A 22,732-nucleotide genomic window follows, 5' to 3' on the forward strand; every position below is an offset into this window, starting at 1 on the left:
TTTGTTTGGAGATACACAAAGCCGACACAGGCTGTATTTACGCTCAGTTATGTCGAGTTTGTGCCCAAGGTGAGAAACAGTTACCGTTTTCAGCTTGTTGTTTTAAAGATAACTAACCGGTGACCGGTGGCATCAGGAAGTATTTTCAGGAAGTAGTTTGCTGCTGTTTGAGTGACAGCTGTGCGGTGGTGACAGCCCACACGGGACGGCAGCCCGCAGAGCCGAGCCGAGACTCAAGATGGCAGGTAATGGCACTTTTTAAATAGTGTGTTCTCTGTTACTTTGACACTGTGTTTTTCACTTACAAAGCGGCATTGTGGTATTAAGAGTCGAAATTCTTAAGATAGCGGCCTCTACTTTACTGAATTTGTAGGTTATCCCAGGCGAAGTGCGAGCTAAGGCGAACAAGTCAAGCAAAAGGGCTGGACAAGCCGTGTTAGCCAACTTAGCACTGCTAGCCAGCTAGCTAACGAAAGCCACTCAGTAGTATCGAAATGTATGCCTTTAAGGCTACATTTAAACCTATGTCTACTGAGTACGTGTAGATTATTTTTTGAATGACCGCGCTGTTCTGTAGTTGGACAATACCGTCTGCCTCCAGCCGTGTTATTATCGAACTGTTGTCATAGCAAAGGCTAGCGAGTTGACCCAGCTAACGTTAGCCTAGTTGCTAAAGTCATTTTCAGCCATAAGCTGACCAAATCCTCCTTTTATACCATAACAAAGGAGAGAGATGTTGTCCTTTGCCAACATGCTTTTGGGGTATGTTCTTAAACCAGCCGTAACGTCATTTACTCCCCACACGAAACACCACATTTAATGTATATTTTCGACATAGGGGTTGTTTTGTATTTGGAGCACATTCCCTTGCTTGCCCAGCTGTAAACACTGGCATTAGCCGTCCCACCACATGTTTCTCTTTCTGGGCTGTTCTTTTGGCTACCCTAATCTGAATTAGTGTCCTTTATTTAGGGCTGGTTGGAACTGAAAAGAAATAACGAACGAAAATCCTCTCGTAGTGTAGGTTTGTTACGTTACGTGAAGGCGCTGAAAATAACGTCTTCAGCGTTACATGTCTAGTTTGTCTTCATCACATTGGGCTACATAATCACGGGAAGCTAAATTGAATCCCTGTTTGGGATTCAGGGAAATATCACTTTGGGATTATTTAGTATAGATAAGCAAACTAGAGTATTTTACTTTATGGGTATCTATTATGTTCAGAAGGAATTGAAAATCTGAAATTCAAGGTACTAAATACTATATACCCCAAACATTATTAGAAATTATAAAGTATATTGAGTGAAAAAATATCCTCAAAGAAGTGAGGAAAAACTTAATAGAAATTAAAAATTGCCTCTGAGGGAAAGGAGTCAGGTTGTGGGTAAAGTGTCATATGTCTGCAAAAAGCATAGAGAAGATATACAAGATACTGTACCTACAATGAAATCAGAGCTTCCTGGAGTTTTTACTAGCAACTTTTCGACCCAGCACAGGTCTTTATCAGGTGAATACCTGTATGAAGGAAATTAAATGTGTTTGTATACACCAAAGTGACCAGTGACATTATAATCCCTTAATCACATTGATTTTGTGGGATCCAGCACCTATATCAATGAGCCTTTGGGATCCTAGATCATATTGTGGGATCCAGGAGAAACATCATGTTTATATTTACTGACTTGTTTTCATTTCTCCCTGTGACATGTCACCACAACGACGTTGCCACGTGAATGCACAGTTTTTGTTTTGCAGTGTGATTAATCAGTGAGATCGCAGTGATTTATTGTCAATCTTAATGAGGGAGACTTTGTTCCATCTAAGTAATTGTCAGCCTGTAAACCTGCCAACACAGAACTCCTTTTATTTTTTTGGGGGGGGTTATAGAGTGACGGTATGTTGATGACATGTTTGCCACCATGGGTTCCCCCTCTAATTGCCTTATCCTTGCAGGTCTATCTTTATACTTTGAAGATGGCCATGATGATCTGGATGACTGTGAGTACTCGGGTTACTTTATTTGGTAACTAAATACATAGTACCTGAATTTATGGATTCATTTCTTGCATATATGTGGAACTTCCCCCACGTGTCATCTTTTTGGGCAACCCTAATTCACCCATGTGAAATTTAAAGCTGTCAACAGTATTTCAGGGTTTTACATGATGCTATTATTAGCAGTTATACAGACCAACATTCCCTGTCTGCGTTAGCCAGGGTGATAAAACGGTGTTTAGATCCAACTGCAAAGCCACTGTGTATTTATGGCTGGAACATTAAATGGAATAATCACTTAGGCTTGAGCCTTTCTGCTTTATTCACACATTGGAGGGTCCTAATTCTTGACATGTAGTCTGACTCAGTATCTTTAATATGGCGCTGTGAGTACTGTGGTGCATCTGTCAGTCCTAGTCAGTTCACTAGCTGTGTGTTTCAGAGGTGGTTCCAATGATTAAATGATCATAAAATGATCTTTCTTTCTCTCCCACAGTTGGATTTGATGACTATGGTTCAGAGTGCGATGGCATCCGCATCACAGCCTTTCTCGATGCAGGACAAGACAACCTAACACCTCTTGGGAGGCTAGAGAAGTATGCCTTCAGTGAGAATGTCTTCAATAGGTAAGTAGAGCCCTGTGGTAAAGCTGTTAACCCAACACTCCATGCAAAAGACTGACAGACAAAATTAAACGCCAGACAATGGGATCTTCATAAGTAGGGTTTTTGGGTTGTGAGGATACATTGTGAAACTACACATGGGTGACAAATTAAAGAAAAAACATGTCTTTGTATGGGGTCAGGCCTTCAAGAGCCTCCAGAACAGCTTCAGTGCTACTTGCCAAGCCTGTGGAAGTATTGGAGCAATCAAAAACTGTTCCTCCTCAAGATATTGCCTCATTTATATATACAACCTTTATTTGATCAAGTAATATCATTGACATCAAGATCTCTTTTGCAAGAGAGACCTGAGTACAGCAGACAGAAAACACAAACATAGCCATAGCCAGAAAATGGCTAATGTGACAAGTAAACCGTTTTTCAAATTGATCTGCAGTTGTGTAGACATGTCCTCATGTTGACGATTTGTGTTGAAAGTATTATGCCATCACTAGTGGGTTTTAACAAAAAGGAAACATCTGTAACCATCTGTAACTTAGTATCAAGGAAACATCTGGCAAAGAGCACAGATGTGTTACTTGTAGAAAAAGTGATGAGAAGATGTAGCCACGTAGTAAAATTAACTTTGCATTTAATTTTAAAGGTGTGAAACTCTGCCAGGAAACTGTTTATTTGGTCTGTTGTATTTTATGCTGGTGTAAACAAGAAAATTTAGTATTTGCACTGTTAATAAAAGGTTTAATGATTGTTGGATCGATCACTTAATGTTCAGTGATTGCAAGAAATCATTGCTGATAGGTTTTGTGGCGCACACAAGTAATGGCATAATGTTGTGCAATGATACGTTGTTGGTATTTGACATTCTTTTATTCATGGGCGTTGTATACATTGCATTAAATAATGGCTAGATTGTAAGACACACATGGGAAAATATTGAGATTAACACATCCTCCAATCACAAGCAATCTTTAGATGTGTTTTTTCTTAGACATCTGGAAGACTGTCTGCATTCCTGTGTATTTACTAATCACATACCTGTTTTAACTCTGTAGTGCATGAATGCCAAAAGACTTAATGTTGAGCCATGGGTGGATGGTGTCTGTCTGAACATGACATTAGGTTGATAATGCTAGTCCTAGTTTTTTAGTGTTTCCAACTGAAGAAAAGATCAGGTCTATGTGTTGTTCTTTGTGTGAGTTTTATGATGTTTCTATCCAGTAACCAGATTGTCCTGAGGATGTGCTTTTTGATTAATTTAACACCGTACCTCTCTAATACTGCTCTGCTGTCCACGCACAAACTTGTTTAGTTCCTGTCTCCATGCTTTTCATGCTTAGCTTTGCAGGCTCATGTCATGTGTGTATACTTGACAGCTCTGTCAGTGCTGTGTCACGCTGTGTGCATTCAGTACTTGCAGGTATTGGCAGGCTGTCTACTAACTTGACGCTCCTGTTGCTTTCTAGGCAGATCGTGGCTCGTGGCCTGCTTGATGTGCTTCGAGAGTTCAGTGACAATGAAAATGACTTTATAAGTGTCATGGAGACAGTTGCCAGAATGTCAGAAGATGGAGGTAGATGCATTTTCCTTTTCACCTATTCAGTTGTTCTGTCTCTAGATAATTCTGTGCTTTTTGACTGTGGTTTCTTTCCCTTTAAAAAATGTCTTTATTAAACTCAATTGAACTCTTTCAGGATTTCATCTTTATATGGTTGTGATCACATAACACTTGCATTGTGATGCACACATTTGATGTTAGTATGTGTGCATTAAGCTTCTGCTTTAATGTGTGTAATCAGAGCCTACGGTGCGAGCTGAACTGATGGAGCAGGTTCCCAACATCGCCATGTTCTTACACGAGAGTCGGCCCAACTTCCCAGCAGCTTTCTCAAGATACTTGGTGCCCATTGTAGTCGGATATCTCACTGATCCAAACAACCAGGTAATTTTCATATTTAACACTTTTCTAGCTGATTTTTACAATGAAAACAACAATAAATACTGGCCAAGCAGTAATTTATTTATTTTTTGTTTGTTTCGTGTTCATTTTTGTGAGCTTCTTTTCTAAGCTTTTAGGAAATAAGAGAAGTAGAAAAAATTTTAAAGTAAAACTCTTTGAACTTCCTCCCATCTTTTCCAGGTGCGGAAGACGAGCCAGGCAGCGCTGCTTGTTCTGTTGGAGCAGGGCCTCATCTCTAAAGCTGATATGGAGACCAAAGTTTGTCCAGTTCTGCTTGAACTCACAGAACCCAGCAGTGACGATGACTACAAAATTGAGGCAGTTGCTGTAAGAAACCTGTCGAGTAGTTATCGTAGAAGTAGGCTCAGAGAAATTTTGCTGAAAACCACATGGGTACTAGACAAACTGCTTTTAAACTACAGGTATAATTTGTGGCCCAGATATTAAATCAATGCACGTTCAGTGCAAGCAGAGAGATGCCGTGGGTTTATTTTGTTACTTTACTGTGATCAGTCAATGCCTTTATCTAATCCAGTCACCAGTCCAAAATAAAAAATTATTGATGCCGGCAAAGATTGTTTTTGCATTGTCTAAACTTATATTTGTCATGCATTATAGAACTGTCAAAGATTTTAAAAATGCGTTTGATGAATTCAAAAATTCAATTTGCAATGCCTCCCATTTTAAATTATATGTAAAGGCTCGAAGTTGAATGTGATTTATTATTTATATTCTATTGTATTTAGGTGTTGGCTATTGGCTAATTCACTTTCAGAATTCAAATTAAGTTTTCAAAAATCACATTCAGCCTCCTCATAACTTTCTCCGTATGTCTCCTCTGACAGATCATGTGTAAGGTTGTCACCATGTTGAGCAAAGACACAGTGGAGCATCTTTTGCTGCCACGCTTCTGTGACCTGTGCAGTGATGCCCGGCTCTTTCAAGTTCGCAAGGTAATGACCTCCAAACCATTTTCATCTTGTTCAAAGGTCAAGATACTTTTTGCCAGTCTGAAATTACTTATGAGTATGAACCTACTCGATAATCACTTTCAGACTGCAGTCACAGCTGAGCAATCAGTTAGAGTTGAGCATAAGTGTGTTTTTTTTGTTTTAATTTTTTATTCAAGTTAAATTCAATAACACTGAGTCAGCCTTAATTTTGTTGGGCGCATCACTGTGGCCTACACTACGCTGTTGTTTTCTGTGAGGAATGTTAATTCTCTGGTGTAACTGGTGCCAGTTGGGGAAGGGTACTTAGGATTTGCTTAAGTGGTCACTGTGAATACTTTTTGGAACTCTTTTTTTTTTTCTGAAGCTAAACTTCAAATTAATGACTTTCTATGCCACTTTAGCCCAGGATAGACTAAAATAAGCATGTGTTGCCCAGGACGGCAGTCTCAATAACACATACTAATCCTTATTTCATACAATGAGCGATCAGAAATGTAGCATGTCTGAAAATTGTACAATATGGGGTAATAATATGAACACTTTCTTAGTGGTAGAAATATTATAAGAGTGTTTATTGTATTAATAAATGCTTGAATTAAATGTTGTTAGAATTGCAACATAAGTAAGAGCTACACGGTAGGACATGTGATCTAGAATTCTGTTCCAAAATTACATTAAATGTTTTGTACCTTTCTTTTATTTAAATTGAAATTAAAATCCCATGGTCATGCAAATACTACATGAACAAGGCAAACTACCCGCAGGACTTCACACAAACAAATGCACAGGGCTCATGTTGCCAGGCAACCATTGCATACAAGTAATAGAGAAATACTGAATGATCGAACTAGAGGAGATCTGTGTAATAATAATGTTATTAGTTGTTAATATTCCTATTAGTGTTATTGGAATTGGTATCCTTTTGAGACACCATGCAAATCTGTAACCTCTTGTGGATTATGTTTGATGGTTTCAAATATTTTTATTTATTTGGAACTTGTTCATCATCATGTTTTACAGGTCTGTGCAGCCAATTTTGGAGAGTTTTGTTCTATTGTGGGTCAGGAGGCAACTGAAAAACTATTGGTGAGAAGCTCCCAAGACTTTTTCTTTCAACATTTTAAATCTTTATGTAACATGGCAGTTTACATTGGTGTCCTTTAAGAATTTCCTGCTCTGTGTATGATTTAATCAATATTAGTTTAACTATATATATTTAATATAAGGTATACTAACATGTTGGTTTTTTTTCACGTAGATGCCCAAGTTCTTTGATCTGTGCTCAGACAGTCTGTGGGGCATCAGGAAAGCTTGTGCTGAGTGCTTCATGATGGTCTCCAATTCCACTTCTCCGGAGGTGCGACGTGCGAAATTGTCCCCCCTGTTCATCAGCCTTATCAGTGACCAGTCTCGCTGGGTAAGACACACTCAATCGCGCACACACACAGGACAAACTGTAATTCATATGATTGCATACAATTACAGGCACGTGTGTGTAACATCCTCTGTACTATGACGAGAGAGCAGTTGCTGCTTAGACGTAGAATCTGAAAGTCTTTTTTTCCTCATTACTGTGCACCTTCATGTTACTGGTTTTAAGATACAATCATTCTGAAAGGGGGAGTTCATTCAGAGAAGAAAAAATTCACTGGTGAAAAGGAGCAATAAAACGAGCTGATGCGAAATGGAGAATCTCTAACTGTTGTACCACTTTGGTAAACTTTCTAATTGGGTGCAGAAATAATTATCAATGGGGCTTGAAGGGTTTTTAGATTAAAGGACACTTTGACACGCGGAGGAAAGCAAGTGATTGAATCGCCGATCATCCGATTATGGGTGACCCGCTCTAAACCCCGGCCTTCATTTGAGTCCATGTGGTGGCCAAAATTTATGACCGCATGGATAGTTTAAGCTGACAAACATATGTGATCTTGTCTGTGTATCCAGACACCCAGTGTACTATAAACAGAACAACATGTGGTTCCACTGTCCGTGTCTGTGTGCTATTTTGGACTATCCGGCTGTTAATGTGGTTCCACATGCAAATAGGATAAGATTGTAAGCAAATAAATATGAGCTTTAGAATTATGAAAAATATCTGTCGACATGATTAAACTGACAGATTCCTCTGCCCCACTTTTAGGTGCGACAGGCTGCCTTTCAGTCTTTGGGGCGTTTCATCTCCACCTTTGCCAATCCCTCCAGCACAGGCCTTCACTTTAGAGAGGACGGCTCTCTACTAGAGGTTGCCAGGTGTACATTGGACAGGTAAGACTGCCTGACTTTCATCACCACTGCAACAATTGACAGTTATTTACAGCTGTTGGTTCTCCATCAATCCTGGTCATAATTCACTGGGCATGATCGGATAAAGGTTTATCTGCAGAAACAGGGAAATGAGAGAATTTGAAGTTGACCAAATGTGTTTCCCTGAATTATTTTACCTAGAAAGTCATGTTATCTTTTTAGAGAGATCTTGTAGAGTTTGAAATATACACGTTGACTATGTTTCACAAATTTTTAACTAGGGTTTAAGGTTTGCTCCTGTTCAAAGCTCAACAATTGTGAGCTCAGATGCAGGTGGGGAAATGTACATTGGCCTTGCGTAGTGCAGCTACACAGTTCAGACAAAAGTTTTCTTATAAATTGTGCTCATTGTTACTTTCATTTCAGCGACTGCTCTCTAAATTCTCTGAACTGCTCCGACATAAGCGGCTGCCACACGGAAAGAACCATCGCTCACACACCTCCCAATCAGGATGGCCGTGCTACGCCATCCCCAGAGCACATTGTAACAGCTGACTGTGAAGAAATGCACAACTTTGACGACAACCACAGTTATATTCCTGGAGAAATGCGCCACGCCTTCACCCACACAGTTTCAAACAGCAGCCCTACGACTACAAACAACGCTAAAAACACAAAAGAAACAGAGCAGACAGATGAGAACTTTAATTCTTTCCACTATTGGAGATCTCCATTACCAGACATCAGCGGGGAACTGGAGATGCTAAATTGTCAAACTTCAGAGAAAGTGTTAGACAGGGAGGAAAACAAAGAGGAGGAGGAACCTGAAGATGATTGTCCTGATTCCAAGTCCAGCCCTGGCAAAGCTACCAGCGACCAGATCCAAAAGGTCTTAGACTGTTTGCAACCCCACATGGATGACCCTGATGTACAAGGTTGGTAGAAAAAGCCCAAACACGTATGATTAGCTGTAGAACTTCAGCAGTGTATTGGCATGTTGATTGAATTATGTATGTTAATTTACCATCAGCTCAAGTCCAAGTGTTGTCAGCAGCTCTGAAGGCAGCCCAGCTCGACAGCCCGACAGACGACAGCCCAATAGACGACATCCCGACTGAACCCCAGTCAGAAGAGCAGCCTGAGAACAACACCGACAGCCTGTCTGTGGAGGTTCAGTCAGAGAGTGAAGAGAGTCCCACAGAAGAGGAGCAAACGCTGGAAACTCCTCCAGCCTCGGAGTCCAGCCCTGTCCAGGAGCAAGGCGATGAAGAGACGCAGACGGAGCCCCTGGAGGACCCGAAGGACAACGAAGAGTCTTCTCCTGACTCCCCCATTTTAGTAGGAGACAATTCAGATCTTTGCAGTGTTAGTCATGTGTTGTTTATATGGCCGAGCAGATATACTCAGTAACAACATGACCAGGAAATCTTTGTAGTTAAAATGTCTATGAATTCATGAATAAATCAATAATAACGAATGTTGAAGTTTGAAAAAGAAAAGCATCATTTAAGATTATTGAAGAGTTTAACAATAAAAACTGAGCTAGTCTTTTTTTTTTTTTTTTTTTTTTTTTTGTCAGCCTATTTTGATAAGATTTGACTTGGAGTTCTGGAAAACAAAAGCAAACATTACCACAATTTATTAGATTTTGATTCAGATCCTAATCCTGATTGGTGCCATCACCATTTCTTTTTATCTGTGATTTTTTTTTTTTTTTGCGCAATGGTCCTGTCAAACCCCCAACCTTGTTGCGGGCGTGTTCGCTTTAATTCATAGAGCATCCCATATGTGCAGTTACTCTTTAACTGGGTTCATCCACCCCTGCCCTCCATAGTTTTATTATAGATTTCCCTTGCTTTCGTTACAACTTTTGGAATAAAAGGACAGTTATAATATATATATATATATATATATATCCACACATACCAGTGCCCGTACTTTTTACTATAATAGCTACATACTGTATAATAGTAGTCGTATAGTACACTGGCCTTCCATCCATGTGTGCTGGAAGAGAAAAAAACATCACCTTCGCAACTCAGTTAATGCCAAAGTCATGGACCTGCAGTAAGTTTTTATTTTATTTTAGTGGAGCTTTACTTCCTTCAAATTGAATTGATTATGCTGTAACCCCATAATGCACAGCCTTAAATCCAGCTAAAGGTCTTGTGCATCTACGGAGAAATAAGAAGAGTCAGTGACAACAAATGTTTGCTTCTTTAAGGAGACATGCGCTTGTTCCCTAATGGGGCATGTGGATTTGTATTTTCCTAAGGAGTCTGAACTAATTGAGAGTGTGGAGGCGGAGAGAAAGGAAGACACTGCTCACAGCCCAGTGTTTGAGGATAAGCCTAAGATCCAGGTCAGTCAGCACTTCCATCATACATTCGAGAAATATTGATCAAAACCTTACAGTTGGTATTAATCGGCAGAAACATGCCTCCTGCCTGTGCATCCCTTCTCTAGGATCATCAAACTCTATAATCTCTTGTCCCCAGAATGTCATCCCCCAGCAGCTGTTGGATCAGTACCTCTCTATGACAGACCCGGCCCGGGCCCAGACGGTGGATACGGAGATAGCCAAACACTGTGCCTTCAGCCTGCCGGGTGTAGCACTCACGCTGGGACGACAGAACTGGCACTGCCTGAAGGACACATATGAAACCCTCGCTACTGATGTGCAGGTAGGCAGAGAAGTGGGAAGTTATGAGTAATTTGGGATTAGATTTGCTGTTTCAATCCAAAATGAGTGTTGAACCACATGGCAAAATACAACAAGAAAATGATAAACCAGAACTAATGTGGTGGTTCCGAATTGAGCCATCTTGAAGTAGAATGCTTAACAGTGATGTTTTGTAGGAAAATCTAAGCCAATACACCAATGAGCAAACGGCTGTGGTAGCAGAGGTTTATGCTTTACCAAGACCATGTGGTGAATTATAGATAATCGTGTATTTCAATTTAGCCTTTTAATTCCTTAAAGAAGTGTCTTGCATTTTCAGTGGATGAATTATTAAACTTCTTGATTTTATTGTTTTAGCTTTCAGGAAATGCATTGTGCAATCTCTGCCATGAAGCTTATTCAAATTACCTAAATCCAAAGAAGCTTTATTGGCATGAATGTTATATAGCTGCCAAAGCTAAATTAGATATTATTGAATAATTACATTTCACGCAATAAACTAAATAGATAATCACAAGATAACAGATAAAACCATTTTAACACTACAGTCAGTTAGAACATAAATTCACAAACTCGTGTGAATGAATGAGGAGACTTGTGTGTTGTGTGTGTTGTGGCTAGAGTGGATATTTTGTAGAGCTAGATTTTCTCCTAAGATGTTGGAAAGTGTCTCATTGGTGTGGTGGAGAATTTCTACACACAAGATCTCTTATTTTGTGATAGTGGGAGCACTCTGCTCAACGGTTCATACATGAGCCTTCTGGTGGCAGCCTTGTTTGATGGCCATTTATTCCAATAGGTCAGGTGTAGGGCTGCATGATTTGGAGGAAAAAGTCATATTGCGATTATTGTGGACAATATTGCAATTTGTAATTCGATTATAATGGAACAAATGGTACTATGAGTCTACTTGCTTAATTATCAAGGAATGTGTGAAATACTGACATTTTGAAATGTGTTTTTTCTCAGCTTGAACAAAGTTAAACAATATTTAACAATAACAAGTACAACCGAACAAAGGGAGCGTGTTGCTCTACAGAGGAGGCGGCTAGAAGCAGCAAATATTGGCACACTGGCACCGGCTCAATGTACATCTGTGAGAGAGGAACTGTACATGAGTGTAGATGATTATAATGCTTAGTTAATAGTTTACTGTTAGTATTACAATAAATATTAAATACTACATTCTTTAGAATTTCATATAATAATATACTTTTTTAACACTTGTTGAGTATTAAAAACAGTTATAGCAGTTTCATTTATGTGTTGTTGTTTTTTTTATTTAATCCTTGTGCAGGCAAAAGGCTCTACATTGGTCTCTAATTTGTTAATGCTAAGTACCAACTGGTCAATAATCATATTGTTCAACATTTAATGGTTTGCTGTAGCACGTCAAAAACTTTTTAATGTCACGGCTGGATCCAGGCTGTGATTGGTCGGTTGACGAAAAGTGACTGAAAAGCACATTGGCTCTGTGAAAAGTTGAACATGTTGAACAACAAAGGGCACCGATACAGCTAACGTTAAATGGCCAGCGAGCCAAACCCAAACCTCCCTTATCTTCTCCCAGTCTCCCTTTAGCAGTCTTACTGCTTCAGCTGTTGCCAGCGTCTCTCTGGCCTTTTTCAAGGTGCATCACAGTAGATTGTATATCTTTACAAATCAGACTCCTGTCACCTGTAGATTCTGAAGTCCCCTAAGTTTTTTTTGCTCATATATGGTCTCCAGCATGTAAATGCAGAAATAACTTATATATATATGCAACGAATAACTCATGACGAGATGGTTATCTGCCACATAGCTCATAAATTGATACTTGAATGATGATGATACCTGAATAATTGGATACATATTGCCCAGCCCTAGTTGTAATCTTTGTGTGAGTTTGATGTTGTCCTCATGCTTCTTCGCATTTGTAATAATGGATAGTCACTGAGTTTCAGGAGCAGTTGACTGAGGAGACTTCTTTCTAGGTAATGAAGTGAGTGAGGGGCAGGAAATTTCTCTGAACCATGTTAATAAGAAACTGATCCACAACAACAGCCTGATTGTTTTAGTGATGTCCTTGGCTTGACTTGTGTAACATTGGAGGGCGCGAGCAGGAAAGGGAAATGTACCAAGGGGAAACGTTGCTTCAATTCACAGCAGCAGAGACAACGTGGCGTCGCTCAGTCACACTGTTGCTCATGACTTCATCACAGCACGGACTGTCATTGTTAGCATAACAGCATTGCATTGTACAGCTGTAATTTCTGACCAGTCACTGCAGGGATTCAGATAAATGCCATGTTTCTCAGAGAAACATCACCCAATTATAAACTATTTTTGAGACGCTTGCCCATGACTGGTGCTATAATCCTTTTCTTCCCGCTCTCAGTGGAAGGTGCGGCGTACGCTGGCTTTCTCCATCCACGAGCTGGCGGTTATCCTGGGAGACCAGCTGACAGCCGCTGACCTGGTGCCCATCTTCAACGGTTTCCTCAAAGACCTGGACGAGGTCCGCATTGGCGTGCTCAAACACCTCTATGACTTCCTCAAGGTGAGATTATAGATTTCTATGCTGCTGATCCAAAGAAGATGATTACATGGTTAGGTCTGGTTTCATATTGTTTGAGCATTACAGAGCAGGAGCCTAGTATGTTTCAGTTTGGGTCATTACATTTCAGCAATGTTATTGTTGTGATAGGAGACAGAGGTTTGTTTTCCAGTTAAAGAAGAAAATCACAGTGGGATCGATTGCTCTACTGATCACTAATCAGGTTCATGTGCATCATCTTGTTGCAGCTGCTGCACGCAGACAAGAGGAGAGAATATCTGTACCAGCTGCAGGAGTTCATGGTGACAGACAACAGTCGCAACTGGAGATTCAGATATGAGCTGGCAGAGTATGTCTCCTTTTCCTCTTCCAGTCGGGAACTAATTACATTTACATTTGAACAGACTGTACTATCCAGACAATCAATGAGACACTATGGCAGGGCTGAATTTGGCTCTTACAACACTGCATATGGGTTAGATTTAATTTTGCAATTAATTTGTCAGCATCACCTAAACGATAAATTTCCTTATTTCAGTCCATAATAGAATATTCAAAATTGCAGTTAATTTAATTTTGGTCTTTTGTATTTACTATATTTTATAGCTATTTACAGGAAAAGTTTACGTAACCCTGCTGTTTGCCTGACTGAAGTGCCGTCTCTCTGTCTCCTTCCAGGCAATTGATCCTCATCATAGAGTTGTACAGCCACTACGATGTGTATGACTACCTCAGACAGATAGCGCTTACACTCTGCTCTGACAAAGTCTCAGAGGTCAGGTGGATTTCATACAAATTGGTGAGTGTACAGTATTAAAGATGTTTGGGTTTTTTTTGCAGCTGGAGGGACCAACAATTGTCAACTTGTGAGAGATGATTTACAACAAATGGGAAATGAGTCCCACTGATGGATAAGGTTCAGTGCTGTGTGTATGTGATGAAGTAATGTCCTCACTGATTGTTGTATTTGATCATGTTACCTTGGCTGGAGACAAGTTATGTAGAGGAAACTTTTTATAACGCAGCTCCAGGAAGTTACCACACCCTTCTAAGAAATGTTGTGGTTGTTATTACACCTTGTTTTCTTGCTTATTAAACAAATAAGATATAAGCCAACTAGCTGCTGGCTCTAGCTTCATATTGAAAACAGACAGTGATGAGTGGTATCGATCTCTTATCTAACTCGGCAAGAAAGTGAAGCATATTTCTCAAAATTTTGAGCTTCCTTGAAACCCAGAGTGAAATCTTCAGGCCATGTAGCAATCATTGTAGCTAATGGAGACAGCATCTCAACTCTTCACCTCATATTTTTTTTGCTCATATTCTCTTACTCTGTTTTTGGATCTGTCCACGACTCCATGGAAAAGTCCAATGTCTGCCTCTGAACGGAATTTTTAACCACTTCAAACACATCATTTTTTGCACATTAACTGCAGTTTAAAACCTTCATTTTTTTAAGTGCGTCATCACCTTTTGTGTTCTCAGGTTGTAGAGATCCTCCAGAAGCTGTATGCATGTAGGGCCGATGATCTGGGCCTGAACTTCATCAACGAGCTCACAGTCAGGTTCTGCCACTGTCCCAAGTGGGTGGGGCGGCAGGCATTTGCCTTCATCTGCCAGGTCTGTGGCTTCTATCTCGCGCTACATGGCCGAAATTGCTGAAATGGGCTGCACCTGCATTCTTTTCAACTGTTTTTCAACTCCACAGACAGCTGTGTTCGTCTTTGATTGTTTCTCAGGTGGTTGAGCTACTGTTAGCAAACAGAAATGAAATAGCAACATTATTAATGACATTTCCTATAAATTTCTTACTAAAAACACAGCTTTTAAGGTCTCCAGCTATGTGTTACAGTAATACTGTAGTGAAAAATGATTTGCTCATGAGCCTGTCAATTGTCTGACTAGATGGTTCACGACTGCCTGTTGATTTTCTTCTTCCTGTGTTTGCTGTAGCTGTCTTTAACACCAGCCTGCCTGTACACTGTATGTGTTACTGTGTCTTTATTTTTTCTGTAGGCTGTAGTGGAGGAGGACTGCATGGCCATGGAGCAGTTTAGCCAGCACCTCTTACCTAGCCTGCTCAGCCTCTCCTCAGACCCGGTGGCCAATGTCCGCGTACTAGTGGCCAAGGCTCTACGACAGAGTGTCATGGAGAAAGGTAAAATGCACACAAACTAAATGATTTATACTGTCTTTAGAGGATAAAGCAGACGATACTGTATTTTTGTTGTTAACAACACTAGCATTGTGTCAGTAAGTCTCTCAATATATTAGGGATGTGACGAGACACTTAACACATGAGACGAGATTTGAGATTGGGTTCACGAGATCTTAACACTATTCTTAAGAAATCTTCAATGCTGAATTGTATGAAATTTTTCTGGACCAGTTTATGGGGATTTTTTTTTTCTTAAAGATAAACACATAATTCAGGGGGTAGGTGACAATTCAAAATATATAGCCTAACTGTAACAGAATATAATGCAGTGCAGCTCTCAGGTATTCTGTGTTGCTTACAGATCTGTTTCTCCTGTAGATCAACTTTTCTCATGGAATAGGCTATCATCCCTGTTGAGTCATGATTTAAGGCTCGTGCAGACTACATGACTTTCAGTGTTGGCTGATGTCCGCGCTGTTCACACTACACAATGTGCCATTTTGGGACGGGAGTCTTGAAGTTGTTGTGGCGTTCACACTACGTGACTTATCGGTGACAGGAGGTCACACACTACGCGAGCTGACAACGGCTGTGTCACCAGACGCTGGTCTCCAAACCAAATTTTGTCAAGAAAACACACGTGAAATGTGAAACGGGAAATGACGCGAACCTACACACGAAACAGCTGTTGCTTGTTATTATAAATATAGCAATTATAAAGACAAAGAATATAGGTGACAGAATGGATTAGCACACGCAGGTAGCAGGGATCGCCCATGCTACAGAGAGAGCTGGAGGTGAGTAATAAGTGTTTTGCAGTGAAACAGTAGCTGCCTGCTCTGCCAGCTGCCTTCTCTCATTGGCTGTATGTGAATATAGAGTCGGCTGACTCTTCTAGATATTTGGCATGGTAGATATCTGGCTGGCATCTGCGATCAGCCAGTGATGTGTTGGGGAGCCGTTTTGATGTGTGGTTGTGTAGTTCACACACAATGACTGGCGACCGCAGATCGACCGCTGATTTACCCTCCAATCACAGCCTGACGGTCGCCGAGCACTCTGACCTGCAAATCGGGCTAAAAATCGTGTAGTGTGAACTAGGCTTTAGTCTTCCCTCCTCCTCTGTGTCTTTGTAACTGAATAAAAATTTATCATTGAGGTGAAAAGGTGCCACATTTAAAGAGGTTACTCCCCCAAACAAACTCCTGGACTTTAATAGCTGTGTTTCAGCAGGTTTTCTGCTCATGTTCAAAACTTGAACTCTGCACATCAGAATCTCTCACGTGTTCTCTGACGTGTCCAGAAAAAAGTCATATTAAGAGACTAACAACATCATTTAATGAGAAGCAAACTTGCCCTTTACTCTGCTGTGCATTACCTTATTAATCCGCTGGAAGTAACGTTATCCCATTCAGACCGCTTGACCGACGCAGTTTGGCACTGCATGTTGCATGTGAAACCGAAAGTAATTGAAACACTTGTGATCAGGCAGAAGACTCACCACAAATCCACAAACACGTTTACTTCAGCTGCTCAGATAAACTGAAGCTCACAGTCCCCAACAGAGCAGGCTGCGCTTCAGTTTTTAGATGTTTCTGTTGCAAAACTCTACCAGCTACGTTTCCTCTCGTCACAGCTGTCTGGACTCAGACTGTGCGGTTGATTACTATTGGGGCGTACGCCGGTGTGCCACTAGCTGGGCGAAGTTGATTAGCACACGAGTCTTCCCACGAGAATCTTATCAGTTATACATTTGTATTTCACTGCCTGGGAAAATTAATGTGGCTTGACTGACAGCATGTGAAAAATATCAATTGCGTGAGTCTCGCGAGACAGCTTTTTACCTGACGAGAGATCTCGTCACAATTTGATCTCGTCACATATAGTTTCATCAGCTCAAAATAATCTACAGTACATAGATGTTCATTATGATGAAAGAATATGTCACCCAGTGTAACAGTGTGGCTCACATATGTGGTTTTAATAGTTTTTGGACAACAATGGAGGTGTGTGGCACAGAGGAATAAGCTGTATCGGGCTTTGGATAACAACACCAGTTAGTAAAGTCAATTAATTTGGGGTTTTTGGTCTTTTCATGGGATTTGCTTACAATAAAAGTCCTAAAGAATCGTTCCAGCTTTATCCTCTAACACACACACTGTCCCTTCTCTTTATTACACACCTTAAACCAGCTTGCTTGTACTTATTTTATTATTTTTTTTTCTTCAACTTTAACTGAGTCTTGTGTTTTCTGCTCAGCATACTTCAAGGAGCCTGGCTGCGCCTACTCTGACGAGCTGGAAGAGACTGTGATGGCTCTGCAGTCGGACAAGGACCGGGACGTCCGCTTCTTTGCCAGCCTGGACCCCAACAAAGGCTTGATGGACACGGCTCCCCTGATTTAACCTCAGCTCCTGAGTCCCACTACAGCCCACCTGCCTGTCTACCTACCTACTTGTCTGTCTGACTGATGCACAGTCAGAGTAACCTGCAACACCAGCACCTGACCAGATGCCCAACCAACTCGCCTGCTGGGCAGTCCTCCACCAACGACCACTTGAGAATCATGTCAGATGTTCAGATTAACTATATAAAAGTATGAGCATGCTCCAACAACACAACCCAGTCTCTGGTTGGGCACTACATTGCACACATTGCATTCAAAACACAAACTGCATACTTCTCAGAGTTTTCAGAAAATGAGCAGGACTCAAGAGATTAGCTGCACCACTTTGTGGGAGCTGGCGTATTTACTGAACTTCTCCCCCCCACCCTCCTCCACACTAACATTGACTCAACCCTTCCCCAAAACTACAATGGTCTCTCTCTCTCTCTCTCTCTCTCTCTCTCTCTCTCTCTCTCTCTCTCTCTCTCTCTCTCTCTCTCTCTCTCTCTCTCTCTCTCTCTCTCTCTCTCTCTCTCTCTCTCTCTCTTCCCCCCCCCCCCTCCTCCCCAAAGCTAATTGTAAGCTTGATATTAAATTGGTGAATCGATTTTTTTTTTTTCTTAATGCTTCATTTTGTGGATTTCTTAACGAACAAGCGGGCGAGGCCTGCCCGACTGACGTGTGCACTAACTCAGGGGGACTCATCTGAACCTAAACAGCATTATTAGCTTACATGATACACATGATCAGCTCCTGGATCCCTGGTGACAAATACTCCAGCTGTCTTGAGCAACAGACCAGCCAAACCAAGTAGCTCTGCTGGTGTCGCTCGCCTCATTTTCTCCTAAATGCCTCCGTTGTCTCAGATGTCCTGTGTCTTCTGAGATGTCCTCTGGGTTATTGTCTGTTTCCCTTTTACCTTCTCTTCTCTCACTCACTCTTTCTCTGCATTTCTCCACCTGATCTTCATGGGCCAATGAAACCACTACTACCGCACAGAAGGAACAGTGATTGTGCCACTGGGCGTAACTCTTGATTAAAACCATATCTTGATGTTTTAAAAGAACACCTAACCCCCCCGCCCCCCGCGTCTGTTTACCAAAAATGTGACACAACGCGTCTCTCAAATGGCAGGAGACTAATGAAATACCTCTGTGTGGACATGACTGGCCAGTGTGTCGTACATGTAGAGGGATATCCACGGTTCAAAGAGGCTCTGAATGTCCTCGATGGGTGATCTCTTTTTGACCGATTCTGTGGTGTTGAGAAAAACATCTTAACAAGGGCTCATGATGTGACACAAGGCGATGTAAATGTCAGAAAGAAGAGGAAGAAGGCAAGCACACTGTTGGAATATGCATGTGCCCCCCCCCCCCCCCCCCCCTCCCTTGTGTATAGTCTATTCCAGTTACTTAAGGTTGACCTCCTGATATTGATTTATGTGACCATGGTAGCTTTCAGTGGATCTCACCGACCAGTTGTACAGTAGGATATAGGAATGGCTGTGTTACGAAACTGAAAGCTGATCATTATTTCCCTGTATTGGGGGAATGATTTATTAAGTATGAGGTTTAATCAAAACTCTTTGTACAGCTTAAACCTGTGGAAAACGGTATGTGTTTATGGAACCAAGGCCAGTTTAGTCGGGTTTTCACCCATCGAGATGTTTGTGTGTGAATATTGGGAGCAGCCACCAAGTCACTTTTTGTAGTGTTTCGAGCTTGTTGGTTTTCCTCTGTTGTAAATGGTAACCCCTTCTCCCGCCCTCTCCCCCATTTTTCTTTTTTTTTGGAACAGACATAACTTGAGAACTTAAGCTGATTGTGGTGTGTGCTGTGCATCTCAAGTCTTTCTTCCTTCGAAAGGAGAGCTCACTGCGGTAATGGCAGTGTCTACTCATCTCGTCTGTCTGCAATTTGTGTCCATCTCATTTTTTATGTAGTAGAACAGTTAATATATACATTTTATGAAAATTATTTTTCTTTTCAATTATGCACCACTGTTCAAAGATTTTATATCCTAACTTTACAAAATTTACAACCTTTGTAATATTCAATGGTTTCTTTTAAAAAGACATTTTATGTAATGTTATTTTTAGTATTCTGTAATTAAAATGATGAAAATTAATGTTGTGTTTTATCATTTAATCACCATGGTAATGATCTCATACATAAAAAAATAATAATAAAATAAAATAAAAAACCAAATAGTTTTGGTGCTGGCAAACATCTCAATAAAAAGGCAGATATTACAAACTTATCAAGATGATAATCACAGTTTTTGCAACAAAATATCCATTTAAATGTGCTACAGCCCCCAGTTTTCCTTTCTAGAGCTGCAACAATTAGTCAAATTGGCAATCACTTTGATAACCTATTAAATGTTCAGTTTATTTTTTGAAAACGACACCTCAGACTTGTTCACTATTTTCAGATGTTTTACACTATACAAGTACTTGAGAAAGGATTCGTCAGATTAATGAAAATTGTAAGTTGCAGCCCTGAGAGCCATAATAGATTCGTCAGTGCCATTTTTTTTTTTCAATTCATTGATCAATAGTCTATACAGTATAATAGAATAATAATCTTCACAATTTGAAAAGCTAGAACCAGCTAATTTAGGGCATTTTTTTCTTGAAAGGTGATGAACTGTTAATGATAGCATGCTGTCATCGTTGCTGATTAATGTTGATCAGTTCAATGTTACTTTTCTCCCATTCTCCACATTGCTTTCTCTGGTGTTATCTTCCTGATCATGTCCCTGCAGCTCGTGTGCAGCAGATGGAAACTCGTGGACCCTTGGCCTCATCTCCTTTTGAAGAGTAGCAACTTCCGGTCCCATGCAGTGCTGCCGAAGCTCTGGATGAGCTCCATGTCGCAGTGTCTCTCCAGGTGCTTCCTAGCATGTTCTGCCACATCCCCACGGATCTTCAGGGTCTTGAAGTGGTCAAAGTCTGTGCGTCCCAGCTTTCTCAGCCGCCGGGCCGCGGAGCGGTAGCACTTCCAGGGCTGTGCCTCCAGCAGGAGGTGCTGGCTGATGGAGGCCAGGCGAGAGAGCAGCTGCAGCAGCCCGGAGTCTCCGTGGTTAAGGTGGACCCACATGGTGACAGCCAGGCACAGACACAGGTGGAAGTGAGAGCAGCCGTGGTGCATGAGGTAGTCCTGCAGCTGGTCTGTGTCTTTAGTGATGTCCAGAGGGATGAAGGAGATGCTGGCGGGCAAAGGGTTGGTCTGCTGAGCCCGCTGAATGAGGATCTCATCCAAGTCAAAGCCCAGGAGCCTAACTTTCCTCCTGTCTGACCCTTCATTGCACACACCCTCCTGCACCAGATGCTTGTAAAAGGCTACACTCAGTTCCTGCCATTCACAGGGGGGAAGAAAAGAGGACAGGATTAACTGCAAAATAATTGTTATATGGACATATTTCTCAAACCTCTCATTTTATTCAAAATGAAAGATTTATTAGTCCCAAAGATGCCACTTATGCAATCCTGGATCACCATAGCCATCGTGGCCAAGTGTGTAAAAAAACAAAAACAAACATAAAATGGGTAAAAGAATTTTTTTTTAAAAAAACACACAAATTAGTTTTGGTTATGGAAAGCTTTCTACTTAAAATATATTCAGGGGATAGTCCAAACAGATAAATACATATTTTAAAAAGCACTGTTTAAAGAGAGTGTCCTCCTCTGTGTCCTAGAATCACATACCCCCGAATTACATCCCACGTCCAGGATCAGTGTGGTCTGATGGTCGTCGCTGTAACCTAAATCCTGTAGCAGTGTGGCTGGAACCAGACTCAAGCGGTTCTCCGGTGGATTGAAGGTGTAATAGTTTATAAAGTTGCCATAAGGAGCGGCTCCTGGATCATTTATTTCATCAACAGAATCGCTCCGTATCGAACATGTTGCCATTGTAGTGTGTGCGCCTTCAAAATACTACCGGATGGAAACACGGACTGCAGTCAAAGAATGAACTGCTGTGTTTGTGGTTGCTTTAGTTTTAGTTAAGTGACGCCAAACCATTTGTGTAGGTAGACTTTTAAAAAGAGAGGGAGATATTTGAATGTACTAACTTGGAGAAATTACACTCTAAAATACCCTTCTGACAGCAAAAACCAAATGGACAGTTAACATTTCTGTGAACTTTGACCTTTGACCAAAACAGTTCCTTAATAGGTGATACCACCTATTTCATATCTTCTACTTGTTAGTGTCATCTACTATTACTGGTACATATAGCACAACATTTTACTTTACCAACTTTGAGAAATGATACTCTAAAAACCCTCCATCAGCGAAAATAAACAAGACACATTTCCTTTCACCAAAACAATTCCTTAATAGGTGACATCATCGTTGTCGTATGTAACTTTCAGGACCTTCGGCTCACTCGCACCTCGTCCTTACCATAATAACACTGCTTTAGGCGCAACAGAAATCAGACGACAGCTGATATGACCACGGGTTTGCAGCGTATTTTGATAGACTAATATCTCCTATCAAATAATGCTCCCATTACAGATTAATTTTATAATGCCCCACTCCATTACTGTAAGGAGATGGGGAGCATGTTGAAATACTATATTATAACCTCTTTATGTAAGAGTTCCGGAGTAGTGTATTCAGATAGATAGATAGATAGATTCTAATGTTTTTTATTAGATATTGCTCACGATCAGCCACTGTCTGGACTCCATGCCCGACAACAAGGGTGCAAACGTGGCCACGCTTGAATGCCCAAGTAGCACAACTCGATAGGTAACATACAACAGAAAAGTTAACGTTATTCAGATCCTTAAACAATGAACCACTACAAAATATATTTACAAGTTCATTCAAAATATTACTAAATTTCTAATAAAAAGTACAGAAGTAGTATCAGCGAGATGTACCTCAAAAGCAGTGGTGGAATGTCTACTTAGTTTTACTTTCTTTTCATGCCACTTTCTACTTGTACTCCACTACATTTTAGAGAGACATATTGTCCTTTTTAACTCACTACATTAAGTGAGAGCATAAGTTAATAGTTAATTTAAGATATTTGCAGTAGTAGTAGTAGTTGTAGTGGAGTAAAAATGCGAAAAATCATCAAATGGAAATACTCAAGTAGTTGATGTACTTCAAAATAGTATGAAAGTACATTTACTTCAGGAAACTTAGGGGCACATAAATTATTTTACTCTTTGTAGGGCT

General features: G+C 40.7%; 3 protein-coding genes across 4 annotated transcripts in view; 1 reads left to right on the forward strand and 2 right to left on the reverse strand.

The window, feature by feature from the left end:
- rab22a (RAB22A, member RAS oncogene family) overlaps window positions 1–3 on the reverse strand; it is an 11,677-nt gene extending 11,674 nt beyond the window's left edge. Inside the window, exon 1 of the mRNA XM_038697995.1 lies at window positions 1–3. This exon is cut by the window's left edge and continues 364 nt beyond it. The gene's annotated coding sequence lies outside the window, so the exon portion shown is untranslated.
- A 116-nt stretch (window positions 4–119) lies between these two features.
- Window positions 120–19,665, forward strand: ppp4r1l (protein phosphatase 4, regulatory subunit 1-like). Of its 2 annotated transcripts, XM_038697993.1 has the most exons (20): window positions 120–245; window positions 1,954–1,998; window positions 2,492–2,621; window positions 4,082–4,188; window positions 4,415–4,557; window positions 4,756–4,902; window positions 5,421–5,528; window positions 6,549–6,614; window positions 6,787–6,945; window positions 7,672–7,796; window positions 8,202–8,710; window positions 8,806–9,113; window positions 10,051–10,137; window positions 10,274–10,459; window positions 12,836–12,997; window positions 13,243–13,343; window positions 13,673–13,793; window positions 14,480–14,614; window positions 15,011–15,152; window positions 17,412–19,665. In XM_038697993.1, exons 1-20 carry the CDS (start codon window positions 239–241, stop codon window positions 17,555–17,557), a joined length of 2,934 nt encoding a protein of 977 aa, XP_038553921.1. In that variant the 5' UTR covers window positions 120–238; the 3' UTR covers window positions 17,558–19,665. The 2 variants fall into 2 exon arrangements, with proteins under 2 accessions (XP_038553921.1, XP_038553920.1); XM_038697992.1 differs by lacking the exon at window positions 120–245 and having other exon boundaries at window positions 1,893–1,998.
- Window positions 19,666–19,667: 2 nt separating this feature from the next.
- LOC119886977 (pre-miRNA 5'-monophosphate methyltransferase) lies at window positions 19,668–21,574 on the reverse strand. Its single transcript, XM_038697994.1, has 2 exons — window positions 21,248–21,574; window positions 19,668–20,894 (listed from the first exon to the last, which is right to left on the reverse strand). The coding sequence occupies exons 1-2, from the start codon at window positions 21,449–21,451 to the stop codon at window positions 20,343–20,345; spliced, it is 756 nt and encodes a 251-aa protein (XP_038553922.1). The 5' UTR covers window positions 21,452–21,574; the 3' UTR covers window positions 19,668–20,342.
- Window positions 21,575–22,732: the final 1,158 nt, after the last annotated feature.

This window comes from Micropterus salmoides, unplaced genomic scaffold (assembly GCF_014851395.1).
Source record: "Micropterus salmoides isolate LMB-PRFRI ecotype aquatic unplaced genomic scaffold, ASM1485139v1 Ms_hic_scaffold_4, whole genome shotgun sequence".
Taxonomy (NCBI): Eukaryota; Metazoa; Chordata; class Actinopteri; order Centrarchiformes; family Centrarchidae; genus Micropterus; species Micropterus salmoides.

Excerpts from the sequence above, each read along its gene's own strand:
- LOC119886977 (XM_038697994.1), bottom strand. The coding sequence starts at position 21,451 with ATGGCAACATGTTCGATACGGAGCGATTCTGTTGATGAAATAAATGAT. Across the intron at positions 20,895-21,247 it reads ACGTGGGATGTAATTCGGGG|GAACTGAGTGTAGCCTTTTA; the intron begins GTATGTGATTCT and ends TGTGAATGGCAG.
- ppp4r1l (XM_038697992.1), top strand. The coding sequence starts at position 1,908 with ATGTTTGCCACCATGGGTTCCCCCTCTAATTGCCTTATCCTTGCAGGT. Across the intron at positions 2,622-4,081 it reads AGTGAGAATGTCTTCAATAG|GCAGATCGTGGCTCGTGGCC; the intron begins GTAAGTAGAGCC and ends GTTGCTTTCTAG. Across the intron at positions 5,529-6,548 it reads GGCTCTTTCAAGTTCGCAAG|GTCTGTGCAGCCAATTTTGG; the intron begins GTAATGACCTCC and ends CATGTTTTACAG.